A 16,228-nucleotide genomic window follows, 5' to 3' on the forward strand; every position below is an offset into this window, starting at 1 on the left:
TTGTGACCTCCCACGTGTTCCTGGCACACATTTAATCCTTCGCCATCATATTTCTTCTTTTACGCGCTCCTTTTTTCTCTCGGCACCACATCTAATCTCCACCCCCCTCCCCCCCGGCGCATATATCTCTCTAACGACTGTACCTTTAAGTCCCTGTCAGCCCTGACACCTCCCCTTTGAATGCCAGTGGAGGCATGCAATCTGTCTCTGCCTATCTGCCCAACACAGGTGTGTGCGCACCAGCATGCACGTCCATTTGTGTTAGCCCACGCTCCTTATGTGTGTGAGTGTGTCCCTTTCACTGCATGTGCTGATGTGTGTACCCTTCCCCATGCCCGTCAAGTGTAATAGTAAGTGATGGGATAGCCAGAAGCCTAAACAAGCTTTAGCTCAGGGAGTGGGGGGTCAGCAGTCACTATCTATCTAACTGTCTAAAAGAGAGAGAGAGGGGGAGGGCGAGTGTGGGAAGATGGAGGTACACAACATTTATTATTAAATAGTGCAGGCCGCTGCTTATGGATGTTGTTGAAAATACTGCCTGGAAAATCAAGTTTGCTCACAGAGGCATGTCACAACGATACTGGGGGGATGTCACACCTGTTCGTATTGAAGCTGGTTGAGTTCAGTGTAGTAAAGGGAAATATATTAAAGTCAGTGGCAGTTTTGGGTCCTGATGGTTTGATGATCGTGTGGATCAAATGTGGACTGAATAAAATACTCCCATGCGTGTTGCGACTGTGTTGTGGTTTTCTCTAACTTCCTTTTAATATTGTCATAGATAAGCTAAACGGTGATATCAGCGTGACGTTTGCAGGGTAGACTTACTTAAATTGGGAGAACAGTTTGGGGCGTTTTCCGAGATGGCTGCAAAAAAACCTGTCTGATACACAACATATTGAACATTCCATGATCTTGCTATGTACATTGTTCCCATGTTTATTGCTGGGGTCACAGTAGCAAAAATACCAGGAATAAACGGAATCCACAAAGTAGAGATTGATCATTTTCTCTTTTTTTTTTTTTTGCTTTCGTTTACCTTATTATTTATTTATTTTGTGGGCCTGGGCTGACTTAGGAGGAAAAATATCACGAAAATTTGCCAGATAAACCTGCAATAAATGAAGAAAGATACATTTTAATTCTTTTTTTTTCAACAATTAAATTTGCTATTTTTTGACTGCTAGACTTAAAGGGAAGAAAAATTTCAAGAAAAACAGCGAGAGAACATTGTATATACTGTATTTGTCTATGTAGCATGAGCTTTTTGACTATTTACAGAAATGTATAAATAACTTAAGCCTATCCCGGTTGACTTAGTGTGAACTAAATGCTTTTGAGGAATTAGATTGATGCCTAGGCAATGGCGATGCCCATTTAATTGTCAGACCATTTTAGCCAATCACACACTTCATTAGTTTGCCACAATGGTGAATTAAGTACTTACTTTGCACATATGGACTAAACCAGTGCTTCTCAATTAAATTTTGCAAAGAGAAAAAGAAAACATTTCAGTCCTCCCCACTTGCCACACCGACCATAAATAAGATTATTATCTATAAAAATTGTTTAAGTATACCTTAACCTTTATCCTTTTTTTTTTACATTGACAAAAGGAAAAAGCAATACAAACGAACTTTCAACAACAGTTTACTATTTTTTACAGCATTTATACATGTTAAAGTTTTATCTCAGCAGAAAAAAACCCAAGTGCATCAAAGTGCAAACACATTTCACACATTTATTTCACATTAATTGAATTCATTTAATCACAATTAGTTCACATGGCAATCCTTTTCCCTGGGGTCATCCGCACCCCATTATGAGAGTGCCATATCAATGAGAATAACTAGGGATGGGTGTGGTACTTAAGTTAGCCATTTTATCAGTAAAAACTAAATATTTTGTCAATAATTTGGCTCCTAAATTATTTTGCACGTACAAAATAACACCTGTAAAAACAAATTTTCTGCTTGTTGTTGTCTGAAAGTGACATCACACGTGCTCAAGTCTCGGGTGACAACCAATCATAGCCTACCTGTTTTTCCGAGCTGTGAAAAAATTTAATTAGATTAGACAAAATATTAACTATTTACTGCTGAAAACGGCTAAATAATTTTAGCATCTCCAAAAAAATGCAGCTTGATGGCCACATTAATGACTCATCTTCTGCATTCAAAGACAGGTTTTTCTTTAGAGTTATGTCAGCTGGTTAATTAATATTTTAAAAGTATTAATAATATGGGTGCCATCAGTGATAACTCGATGGATCAATTGAGTCGGTATAGGTCTGAAAAAATAGTGAAAGAAAAAAAGCAGACTGAATAAGTTCCAACCTCAACATCTCAAGTTAAAATTAAGAGGCATTGTTTTTCGTACTAGATTTTTTTTGTTTGTTTTCCCCCAGTGACTAAAGATGCATAGAAAGTGCCTTGCCGGACAAGAAAAGGCTGCTTTGGTGTTTAGCTTGCATCACGACTTGTCAGTCTGAGTCACAGCGTGTTCCCCTCTGAACCTCTGGGGCTGACAGCGAGGTTAATCTGCTGTTCGACCCCCCGTCGGAGTGCCTCGCTTCCTGGGTGGGGGGGAGTTACTCCGCCGAATGCCGAATCAAGAGGCATGAATGGTGCGAGGGATTGGCTGTCGTTGCTAATATTTGGTGTGGCTGCCAATCATGTGAAATGTTGTGGGATGTCCACCATATATGCCGACAACAGGTCGGCCATCTTAGAGGAGTGTGTTGTGACATGTCTGCCATGAATACCATCATACAAGTGCTGATAGACTGATGTGGTTTTTTTTCAGGGTCGATACCGATTATTAGTAGTCTAGGAGGCTGAAAGTGCTGATTGTTTGCAGGGTCAACCAAATCTTTTAGAAACTTGAAATTTAAGTTTGATTTTAGTATTGGCCATAATTTTTTTTTTTAAAGGCTGATCCTGAAAGATATAAAAATCCAGAACATTGGTGTTGATTATCAGCCCAACTGATGCTTCAAGCAACATATATTTGAACATAAATGGTGCGGCAACAAAGCAGTCAGACAATGTGAGGATACTCAAAAGTGTATGCTTGATATTTTTACAGGAATATTTCTACAGAATATTGAGACACAGAACTTGAGTGAAACTTTTTCACTAGAAAAATAGTCATGTAAAAAAATAAGTCACGAGCATCCCTATTTATCTATCCATCTATCTGCACAATATTGAGACACAGGACTTGAGTGAAAATAGTCATGTAAAAAAATAATCATGAACATCTTTGTCTGTCTGTCTGTCTGTCTGTCTGTCTGTCTCTCTGTCTCTCTGTCTCTCTCTCTCTCTCTCTCTCTCTCTCTCTCTCTCTCTCTCTCTCTCTCTATATATATATATATATATATATATATATATATATATATATATATATATATATATATATATATATATATATATATATATATATATATATATTGAGAGAGACAGAACAACCTGTTGCCAGTGTTTACAGGTGGCTCAGGCTCTGTTATAGGTGCGTTTAGAATAAATTAGCCACTAGCTAGCTGCACTCAAGTGTTCCATATAGGCTGGCAGTGTTGACATAAATGACTGCACACTTTAATGGTGACAACTTGGTTTACTGGCTGCCGTTCCCACTGATCACATGTTAACAAACTATGCTCATTTAAATGTATTGATTCAGCTTGGAGTTGTATCCAAATTTGTAGGAAAAGATTTGTCTAAAATGTGTCTAGGTCTCTAGTTAGTGTGCTGCTAAGCATAATTTTGATATAAAGAAAGTGTAAGTGCATGATGTGTATAACTAAATCAATGGAATACCCACTACCTTGATCAAGGACCCTGCTCACATACACACAATGATACTCACAGCTGAATGTGACTTGGCCAATGACGGATTCACTAGACACACTAGTAACTATTGATGACACATACTGAAAAATGACTTGTGTGCGTGTACGTGTGTGCATGATGAGCGACTGCATGTGTGTGTGTGTGTGTATGTACGTGTACATGTCACATCGACCAATGCTGTTAATCAATCACATGACTCCAGACCCTGAACTTTGGACATGACTGGGGAAAATAAATCAAGATTCAGAGTGGAGAACAGAGCACTGATGGCATGACATTTATTTAAAAAATAAATAAATGCTTTGTTTGGAGCTGATAATTAGGAGAAATTCATTACATTTTTTCCTCGCACGTGGAATAAAAAATCAAAAGTGAAAATCCTCATTGTCAAACAAGAGAGAAATGAGCGAAAATGAATGCGCTTGCCCTTGACTGTCCAACCAACCTGAACAATTCTGACCTCTGGACCTCATCTCCTCCTCTCACTGTGCTCGTGCGCGTGCGAGCGCTTGTGTCATACAGAGTTTATCTGATGATTATAGGAATGCTAACGAGATGCCGCATGATGAAACGCGGCGAAATAGCAGAAGCAGACGTTGGCGAACTCCGATTAAAAAAAAAAACACCATTAATGGTCCTAACGAGGGAAGCGTGTGCGTCTGCGTGTCTGTGGGAGCCGCTGAATTAATGTGAGCTGATGGGAAACGATAGGAAAGATGTCAATGGAGTGGAATATAGCGATAGGCATGTTGATTAAAACAAATGTCCTCGGCAATCAGCAGAAGATTAACTCATTCGCTGCCATTAAACTCTATAGACATCAAAGATTTTTTGAGAGTGAAATATTCAACTTGTCACTATATATCACTAAATATGTCTAAATATCTATATATTTATATCTCTCTGCGTGTCTAGAATGTAAATAACTGACATAATAATTTTGTAGGAAGAACATTTGAATCATTCACTGCCAATGACAGCTATGGACGTTTAATTTTACTGCGCCGGCATTAGAGGTTTTCCATTTATACATCATTTACAAATTGAATCCCGTGCTTCTCAAGCAAAATATCCCCATAAGAAATACATGGCTTGCTAAGTATAACAGAACCAATATTTAAAAACAGTAGAGCTGCAATATCAATTGATTAATGAACAATCCATCATCAAGTCAATTGATAACCATTTTTGATTATCTATTAATGGTTCCGAGGCCTTGATAAATTTTAATTGAATTGAACATTTCCAGATACTCAAAAAGTCAGTAAATACTGTCTTATTTCTGTCATCCTCCATATAAGCAAACTTATCATCTTTATGCTGAACAATATTGAAAAAAAAAGAAAAAAATTGCACTCTTTTATCCTGACTTTTCAGACTACTGTACATGCCAAAGCAGTTATCAATCGCATTAGTGGGACTGCGCGCTCACTTTTATTTGCTTGTATGTGCACGGTACATGTGTGTGGTGCACGGAGTGGAATCACATCATCAAGAGAATGCCAAGCTAGCTCATACCAGCAGATTGTTTTCCCCTGACTCACAAGTGCAAACAGAATGCATAGAATTTAATGCTGTCTGGTCGCTCACACCTCTCCCTTTACGAGAGCGTTGCTGTCCATTAATCACCAGTTAATTATCATAGTTGTGAAAAAAATGTTCTTGGGCCATTTTTAGTGGTGCAATTTTTTGTACGACAGCACACATTTATGTGTTTTGGGAAACTAAACTGCCTTCCTATTTGCATTTTAGCATAACAGCATAACATAAATGAATGTAGCAGATTATATTACATAAGTACCAGACAGCATGACATAGCATAACATGTTATAAAATAAAGGCTAGTACACCATAATATATAATACCGTTTTACACCATAACATTGCATAGCATATCACTCATCTACAAATCATAATACCCAATCATTAATATAGAAAAAAAAACAAATAGCTCTATAACCATCACTTTTCAGGAGACACCCAAAACATTGGGTGTGCAACCATCAGCATTGAATGAGAAACGTAATTTGTGGGAATATTAAAATACAATAGAATACACTACCTTTATTGTCATTGTACATGGGTATACAACAAAATTGGTGCATTATGCAAGCAATTATTACATATTACAAGTTTACCTATATGTATGTTCAATAAAACAAGTTCAACTCAAAATTATTATCTCCAACATGGAATTATAAATTGATTTGATTTATAGAACATACAAACACAAAAACTGGGAAAAAAATAAAGAAAAAAATCTATAATAGTTATAGATATATATGTTCAAAAGGAGTAGAAAGTTCAAGAACTTGTCAGGTCGTACCCCTTGTTACATGATATATAAATAATAGGTAAATGATATTTTGTAAAATAACGTAATATGTCATGAATAAAACAAAACAGAAATAAACACATCTGTGGAAGACACACTCACAGAACGATCTGTTTGAACTGCTGCCATCAGGCAGACGCTACAGGAGCCTGAGGGCCAGGATTGCCAGGCTGGCAAACAGCTTCTACCCACAAGCCACCTTAATTCTCGATTCTCAACACATCCCTCATGCACTAATCTGCCTCTTACTGCTTGCATAAATATTATTTTGCACTAATATTTTGCACTACATGATATTTTCCACTATATTATTAGCACCATTGTTTCTGTTTGTTGTTTTCTTGCTATTTCTTGCTATGTTTTTATTTATTTGCTCGATTACAGAATGTAGTCTGCTGCTCGGGTAATGAACAGAAGAATAATTTCATTGTGTGGTATAATAATAAAATACATATGACAATAAAACCCTTGAATCTTGAATTCAATCTTGAATCTTAATTCACATGTTCTTACAGAATATCAAGTTTTATGTGTGATTCATATCTTTAAGTAATATTGTTCTTCAAGACAGTATATGATTAAAAATGTTCAGATATATTCCATAAATATTCCATAAATGAAGACCTCTAACATCAGAGTCAACCTGTTTTTATCCATCTCAGGGTTGACCATTTCGTATCCTGCTCTTACACAAAGGTCAAGGAACAACCAATCACCGCTCAGCTTGTCAACGCCACAGCAAGTAAAATTACCTGAGCAAATGTGATTTCATTTGCAAGTGACAGGCAGTCCCTCTGAGATGAGGAAAAAAACAGGTTGCTTAGTTCATATTTCACAAATAATTCCACAATATTAATCATGATTCTGCAATTAGACTTGTGTAGGCAAATGGAAAAAATTATTGTAAAGAAAACCTTTGGGTTGACCCCTTTAAGAAATAATGAAGTAATTTATAGGCATAAGATGGGGCTAGAGAGGTGTGTTTTAAGTACTGCATTTTCCGCACTATAAGGCGCACCTAAAAGCCTTCTTTTTTTTAAAAAAAACTGATGGTGCACCTTATAATCAGGTGCGCCTTATATATAGATCAATATTGAGATTGGAATTCGTGGATGGGGAATGAACTGATAAAGTAAGCTTTACCTATTTCTTTTGTGTGTTTACAGTTGAACAAGGTTGTCATATTGACATTGAGTTATGATGCTATTGAGAGTTTAGGGTTATAATTGGAGTTATTATTGGTATTACTTTGGATATTACTATATTGTGATTGAAAAAGGTTTAAAACATGTCACTAATTGAGGATGCGCCTTATATATGGAAAAGGTTTTAAAATATTTCAATAATTGAGGGTGCGCCTTATAATCCGATGCGCCTTATAGTGCGGAAAACACGGTACTATTCAAATGGAACATCACACATACGATTTTAATATATCTGCCCTAAAAAATGGTAAGGACAAATATCTGTAGTATTTAAAATATATTTTTTATCACCGTGCTCAATAGTGCAGAATGGCACATCCATTAATACAGTCTGAAAAGCAAAGGTCTATGCGAAAGTGTCCTATAATGATACATTATGTCTACAAAAGTGGCTGTCCACAAGCTGAGGATGTCAGATGAATTGCATAATTCCGTGTAAAAGGCGGAGGAGACGCTCACTCTTGTTGAGGAATTCAATAAATAGACTGTGGGTATAAAAGATGAAAAGGCACATTGAAGAAAGAGATGGGTGAAGGATAGGTCAGCAGCTACAAAGCAACAGTCACTTCATGTTGCAAAGTAAATGTTTTAAAACAGCTCTTTCGAGACAGTTAAGTGCTTTTTGGAATTGGAGTTTTTTTTTTTTTTTTTCAGGTTCAATATTTTTATTTTTGTTGTCCCATGGCTAATGATAGGGCTGGGTTTTACGGCTTAAAAATCATACTCTGTTTATATCAATCACTCCAGATGATTATGATTTTACTTTTAAAAAACAACAACAACAACAATAAACATTTACTTCAAGGTTTAAATTACTTTTAAAAAATCCTATGGAAAATATTGAGGCAAAACAAAAAAACAATTACACTAGAAACATAATGAATAGTGATTTGAAAGCTTACTTTTACCAATAAAAAGTTAATAGTTATCTATAACATTTATCTATAATTTGCTGATTATTTTTCATTTACAATGAACTCATTCAATGCCAGGGACGTATTGTCACATGTATTTATTTATTTTAAAGAGTCCAGACATTCAATCGAAGACACTATGATCAAGCGTTGAATGGGTGCTGAAAAGTTGTGATGCGATTAATTTGATGGGCACGAAGCTCCGAATAAACGCCTCCAACTTTTGCATTTCAATGCCAGAGACGTAATTTCACGTTTTTTTTTTTTAATTTATTTTGATTTTTTTAAGAGTAGAGACATTCAATCCCAGATACTTATTTCATTCAATGCCAGGGACATAAAAAAAGAAAAAGTAAAAATATGTCCCTGTTTTTGAATGAGTTAAAGGGTCAGTGTGTATGATTTTCATTAAAACGGAAGAAATTAAATAATTGTAAATTTCAAAAAAATTACAAATTAATGTGTTCTTTAAGACCAACAGTGTGTTATAAACAGTATGTTATAAAAATCCTCATAGGTCTAGTTATCATGAATTATATTACTTCTCTGGTGGCGAACATGTTTGTTATAGCTATGGACAATGGTAAATACAGCACCTGCAGCACCCCCTGCTGTCCACAATGAAAAACGGTCTAAATCTTACACACTATGCCTTTAAGTATCATTGAATTGATTGAATGACTGGACTCTTTAAGAAAAAAAAGTGAAAACACGTCCTTGGCATTTAATGAGTTAATACGTTTTAAAGATACTTGCTGTTGATTGAAAATGACATTGTCTGTGCTCAAGACTCTGATAACAACCAATCATGGATGTTGTAATGTTTCTAAACTACGCTGTGATTAGTCATTAGCTTAACTTTCTAAAGCTAAAAATGACAAGTGTACTTCCCCTTTAAATACTACACCAAAGTAGTTAGTAGCTATCGTAAACAGATTTAGTTATTGTGAACAGGACAAATCAAATTAATTTGATTTATTCTCAAAATAATACATATAACTTATCAGTATTTCAGGAAGTCTCTTTAAATGTGTTATTTAGGAATTTTTGAACGCCATAGCTCTGGGAAGCTCCATTATGAGAAAAAAAAACATTCCATCTTCAGTTTGATTCTGTATTTCATGCTTAAAAACAATGAATGACGTAGATAATAGCATGAAAAATGAACCGAAACAGCTTCACTGTTTTCGACATTGCTTCTTGGTTTTTCATCCTTTTCCCCTTTCCATGTAAAATTAGAATTTTCACCGAGTAGTCTCCTCCTATTGGCCCGTGTCCATACATATAATTTACCGCCACCTTCGAGGACCCTCCAACAACAGAGCGCTGCCTTGCTCCCTTCCTGGTTCTTCGCCTGTTTGTATATCAAAGCAACATTGCGATTTCGCTCTGTGGGCTTTAATCTTGTGACATGATTTATTTAAAAGGCCCCACCATCCACTGGTGGCTTTTATTGCTCCCACACACACACACACAACTGCCCCATTCTCCTCTTTTTATTTATCATTTTATTTAAATGTATTTTCAAATAACGGAGAGTTGTTTGTGCGGTACCTCAGAGGATGGGGTAGGAAATGCAAACACAAGTAGTTGTGTCGTCAAACCAGCTGTGTATAACTAGAAAGACGATTTCCTGGAAGCCAATTGACGTGTGCGGTTATCGTTGTCCAACATCATTTATATGTTTGGTGGAGTTAGCAATTTTCCAGCGGATAAGAAAAATACATTTCATAAGATGTTTATGGAATTAATGTATTTATAAGTACCCCCTCATTTTACCCTCTCAATATGTTGTTTTGTGTATAACACTTTGTTTTTGCTGCTGTTGATTTTTTATTTTTTTTTTTATAGGTGATGTGTTTGTATTTTGGTGAGCTATAAGCACGTAGTCTTAATGTCATTGTGAAACTTGATTATTATAAAGAATGGATTGTGAAATTTAAATTCACACTAACTTAGCATTTTAAAAAGTTCTTATATTTAAATATATTATTATATATCAAATAATGTTATTTATGCTTATATATATATTTATATATGTGTATGATCCTATGTTACGTTATATATTTAAATGTATTATATGTATCAATTTAAGACAGATTCAAAATTTAAATGGCAAAATGAACATTTTTTATGTTCAGTTAATGCATGCATTGTTAAAGTTGTAAAATGTGGGTATAGCAGTCTAATTAAAATGATTAATTAATTAAAACCGTTTTTTAAATCAATGCCAATATGACTACTTATTCCTTGAGTAGACACCAATACTGACAGCAAATACCAATACCACTAATACTTTTGATACAGAAAGGTTAACTCAAAACAATCCCATAATTTTAGAGATCTATACACTTCAATATTAGGTTTTTTCTCATAAAAAAAAAAACATACCTTCTATTCTACTAATTAGTTTTTTCGACTTTGTGATCATAAACCTCTCCCGAGAGAGTGCTTGATACGAGTTTTGCCTTCCATCTCAAGAACCTGATACTAGGGCTGCACGATTATGGCTAAAATAATAATCACAATTATTTTAGTCACTATTGAAATCATGATTATTCATCATGATTGGTCAAACATGTCTATTTATTGCCCTCTTATACAAGCACTATACAGTATAAGCAAGCCTTCGAAGGGTTGATACTTACTTACAAATAATAATAATAAATTAAAATAAATAAACAAAGTAAATAAAAATTCAAACAAATGACACATAGGGCAACACTGCTAACTTACATGTGGAGTGCAAACCAATGAAATAAATTAAGCCTACTTAGAACCAAACACTTTTTACTTTTATGGAAAGTTTAATAAATTAGCAGTCAAAATGTCATTTTCTGTCATTTCGCACCATTTTTTTTTTCTGGATTTTTCAAAATGGGTGTCAATTGCCAGCTCGCACTGTATATATTAGGAATCAGGTGAGAAACTCAAAGCCATTCCACACTGTTAAATAACATATTCGGGTGAAAAAAGCAGAGGCTTTTGTCATGCAAGCATGTGGAAAACATTGCCCCCTGGTGGTAGGATGACAAAGTGCTGGATTTAACACATAGGTGGCCAGCTTTTAAAATCTTAATATCGCCGAGGATAAGATTAATTAATCGTGGCAGCCAATATCATGATCGCGAATAAAATTCGATTAATTGTGCAGCACCACCCAATACCTTGAAATAACGAATGGTATCAAAAATATTACTTGCATTACTATTCCAACAAACTATCACAGTGGTGGAAAAGTTCATATAGGCTAATACTAGATACAAGATACTAATACTAGACTGGATGATTAAAACAAATAAAAGACAAGTTTTTGTTTTCATGACTTTTGCACAAGTATGAGCCAACACAGAAATGATGTGATAGTGTTGTTGATGATTGGATTCATTATTGTTATCTTGTCTCTGCAGGCTAACAGGGTTCCAAGTGCCGCCTCCAGTCACCAGTACTGGGAATGTCTTCTCTTTGAGACTGACAAGCGACTTTGCCGTTTCCGCACACGGCTTCAAGCTCATCTACGAAGGTGAGAATCCCTTCGCGCTTGTATGTCTCCCCGTGTCTCTGTTTGCAAGGAAAGAATAAAAAGTGACACTACCCACTAATATTTTCCATCACTGGTAATGAGCTCTTTTTTTCTCAAACAAAATCAATCAAATCAAACAAAAGGAGCGTTTGAATTAAGCGGGATATGATTGGCTGCTTGCAGAGTTGACTCAACAAGCCACCTCTTTGAAGTTACATTTTTTTTCGTAAGCTTCGTGGCATGCTTGGAGAGTGAGTAGGTCTTTGTTTTCACCCCTAAGCGTCATACCGGAGGACATGTTGTTTGCATGTCTAAACCAATAAATACACAGAATTTTGATGTTGTCGCCACTTCTGAGAGATGATTGATCCAACTTTACTGTACCAATCGAAATCAAGTCATGATCCTTAGCACGCCCCTGAGCCTTTTTTTAGGTCTCACAAAATGGTCTCATATTGTGACTTCAAATGGTTATTGCTCATCTTTGATCATACTAATCGAACAAACTTGCGTTCTGTAAAATTGTAGAGGTTATATGTGATAGCATTCACAGTTATTTTGAAAATATTTGAGGTTTTTTGAGACTTGTGTGCCTCACAGTGGACTTTCATGGAAACACAGTACGGTTCCAAAATAATAAGACTAGTGATTCGGTATCGCTAGTGCTTGCAGAGTTGACTCAAAAGAAACCTTTTTAAAAATAATGAGACGACAATCTCTTTTTTTTTTAATATATCTTGGCTTACATGGAAGAAAGGGAGTTTTTTTCTTAAAAAATAAATAAATAAATAATCACCAGTGACTTGCAACGAACAAAAAAAAGAATGTTCATGTGTTAATTCATTTATTTATCAATATATGTTTTTTTAATGTACCAAATATTCAGTATTTTGTTGAATGAAAGAAGATTTTGTTCAATGGGAGAAAAAAATAGAGCTACAATTTTAATACCGTGACAGTGATATTTTTGCTCATTGTTATCATACCACCAAAATCTGATATTGGCCCATGCCTCGGTGAGACAAGGGTCACCTCAGTTTTTTCTTTTTTTTTTTTTTTTTTTTTTCTTCAAGTCAATTGTGATGTGCATGAACATTGTTTGGACTCAAGTTGCTCAACAAAAAAACTCCAAAACAAAGCAGAGGGAGAATAAAAAGAAAGCTTGGAAAGGTGACAACTAGATTCTGCTGAAAAGAACACAAACTAAGATCATGCTTGACAAGAGTGAAACACTAAACGTTAAAAAGAGCACAAAGTAAAGGAAGTGAACGATGCTGTCGTAAAAAGGTTCAACCAATTCACACATTTATGACTGAGACTTCCACAGTGTCCCTGAACGCATCATGTTGATCCTCCCACAAAGCAATACAGGGCCTCCTATGTTCCTCTTTTATCCTCAGTCCAGCATCTTTGAAGGACTTCAGAAAAAAAAGTTCTCGAGGAATTTGACATGTTCACTTTTCAGCTTGTCACCAGTGACACTTTAATTCCTTTTCCACAGCGAACGGCTGTCAAGAATGGCCTGCGTTGTGAGCGATCGAGTCTGGCGGTGAAAGTGCCACAGTGTGACCCAAAAGTGGGACATTTTCTAGATGAACCCACTTACGGAGGACTTTCTTTTTGAGACATTTGTTGTTGGATTTTTTTTTTTTTTTGTTCTTTGTTTTTAGCGCCCAAAGTGCCAGTCGTCCATTTTGTAGCTTGTGTAACTGGTGAGTTTCAAAAGCTGAGCCTACAGTGTGCAAATTAAGCCTGTTCCAAGACCAATTTCCAAAACAGCCGACTGACAGTTAAATCGATTTAAAGTCTGGTTGAGCTCCAAAACGACTGATTTCATGGGTCGCCATTTTTTCGTTGGCCCGGACAGTAATCCAGGTCATGCCCTTTTTTTCTGTACTGCCGAGTTGTGCTTACTTCAGAAAATGCCACTGATCAATTCTCCCGCTTACTCGTGTTTTCCGACTAAACTCTAAGTAAGCGTCCAGGGTTTCTCGCTTGAAAATAATAGCATGAAACTTTCTGTAGAAATGAACTACTGAGATAAATTCTGTCTCAGCAGTCTTAAAAATCTTGTGTAAAAATTACAAATTGGGAGATTTGCCAAAAAACAGTGCTTCTTCCAAAAGGAGACTGGCCAATGCGGATTTGACCCAACATGTCAAAACTGCTACCATAATCTGCTCAAAATTCATAGTAAACTAGCAAGAACATGGCTAAAATGACAGTTAAAGGAAAAAAAAGGGATGGACCAAATCTCAAAATATTTTCTTTAAATTCGTGAAATTGTATTTAGCAATAGCATTCCTGGCTAAAATCAGAACATGGCTAATATGACGGATAAAGAACAATCGGTTTGAGTGGACCAAATTGCAAGTTCATTTCTTTAAATTTGTGAGATTATCTTTAGCATTAGCATTCCAAGCTACAATCAGAATATGGTTAAAATGACAGTGAAAGAAAAAAAATGACAGTTGACAGAACTGAAAAAAAATGGATTAAGTGGACCAAATCTCAAATGATTTTCTTTAAAGTCATGAAATTGTCTTAAGCATTAGCATTCCAGGCTATAAAAATCAGAACAGGGCTAACATGACAGCTCAAGAAAAATCAGTTTGAGTGGACCAAATGGCATGTAAATGCCTTTAAATTCATTAAATTACCTTTAGCATTAACATTCCAAGCCAAATCCAGAATATGACTGAATTGACTGTTAGTTAATTTCTTAAAATTCATGAAATTTTATATAGCATTAGCATTCCAAGCTAAAACTGGAGCTGTGTTCTTCATTTCTGTTATCTGACATTAAAAGTACCACAATCAAATGTGAACATCCAAGTGTGAGATTTTTATGTAGCTTTGTTTTGGAACTTAGCGCTGACACTTTATTGACGACATTTTGCCTGGTTTGGATGCCGCTTCATACCGATTGTTTTTCATCAGTCATCCTTAAAAATCGGACACAATACAAAAATGTTTCCTTTTTGCGCTTCTACCAAAGGCTGGCAGTAAACACCTTGACGCCATTCCCGCAGATGAAAGCCCAGATATATAAAGAAAATAAATAAATGAAAACGACTGACGCGGTGGCTAAAATTGGAACTCATTATGCATGATTCTCACCTTGTCCAGATCAGATTTAGATCCAGAAAAAAAAAAGACTTTGGTGTGCTCATTGAGGATGTTAGCGCGAAGTGTGTCGGCCCTTCGGGGGCAAATTTGCAATGATGCTAAACCACATAGATCTCATGCTTGCAATTTTCATTTTGTCACATTTTTTTATGCTGCTCTGTTGTCATAAATGTCACCGGTGATGAAATACAAAAACACTTCTGTTTATTCAAATTGAGTAAATGAAACCATATTTCCTCCAAGATTGGCCATGCATGTAATAGATGCTGTGGCCCATTAGTTTGCCAGGTGGGACAGATGAACACCCCCCCCCCCCCACCCCCCACCCCCTCAAATAGACACCCCCTTTCAATCATCTCGTTTCATATGTTTGGTGTTTGAATAGAGACTAATTCCAATCGTTAACCATAATTTCTCTATTGTTTGGAATTAGGATGTAAACAATTGTGTGCAAAGGATTTAAATCACGTAAATAAAATGCCTCAACAGATTCCAAAAGTGCCCCAAAAGAAAGACAAAATAAAAAGTTCCTGAACCTGTTTGAACCCACTTAATAATCACAACAACAGCAGCAGCATGACCTTTAAATGCATCATTAAATATGATCTGACATTATCTAGAGACTGTTACTTTAACCACCTTGTCCATTTAATTTTTGCCCATTTTGGCATCTATTCAATGTACTTTTTATATTATATTAACACATTCAATCTCAAAGACATATTTGCTTTAAGAGTCCAGGCATTCAATCCCAGGTACTTACTGTATTTACAGTACGTACGCTATATCTTTTATAATTTTTTAACCTTTACTTTAGGTATTTAGGTACTAAAAAATGTATACACTTATACAATAATCTATCTTCTTCTACTTCTGTACTACTTTATTACCATCTACTCCATAATATGCTCAGAATGTAACTCGAATCATTTGTTAGTGGTTCATTATTACTGCCCTTATTGCGCTATTACTGTTTTTTTTTGTTTGTTTGTTTTATTGCCTACCTTATTATTTGCTCGATTATGGAATGTGGTCTGCTTGTGGGAGTGAACAGAATAAGAATTTCATTGAGTAGTATTACTATGCATATGACATTAAAACTAATTGAGTATTTATTATACAAAAAAAAATCAATCACTTTTGTACTTAATTATGTAATTGAGTAATTTAGCTGCTTTTTAAACTTACAGTAATCAAATACTTCATTTTCCACAAACGATTTTTAAACAATCCATTCACAAAACACTTGAAATAATTTTTAAATTTTTAAAAGCC

The 16,228-nt window shown here is 35.5% G+C and overlaps 1 protein-coding gene across 6 annotated transcripts in view; it reads left to right on the top strand.

Moving 5' to 3' along the window:
- The window catches only part of csmd3b (CUB and Sushi multiple domains 3b), a 343,211-nt gene that overhangs the window by 103,317 nt on the left and 223,666 nt on the right, over positions 1 to 16,228 (top strand). For all 6 annotated transcript variants that reach the window (XM_088404543.1, XM_088404544.1, XM_088404545.1 and 3 more), the window contains exon 3: positions 11,712 to 11,824. In XM_088404543.1, the coding sequence (XP_088260669.1) occupies positions 11,712 to 11,824 (113 nt within the window). The remainder of the gene's footprint in view (positions 1 to 11,711; positions 11,825 to 16,228) is intronic.

The sequence above is a fragment of the Hippichthys cyanospilos genome, chromosome 21 (assembly GCF_059441005.1).
Source record: "Hippichthys cyanospilos isolate Australia breed blue-spotted pipefish chromosome 21, RoL_Hcya_1.0, whole genome shotgun sequence".
Taxonomy (NCBI): Eukaryota; Metazoa; Chordata; class Actinopteri; order Syngnathiformes; family Syngnathidae; genus Hippichthys; species Hippichthys cyanospilos.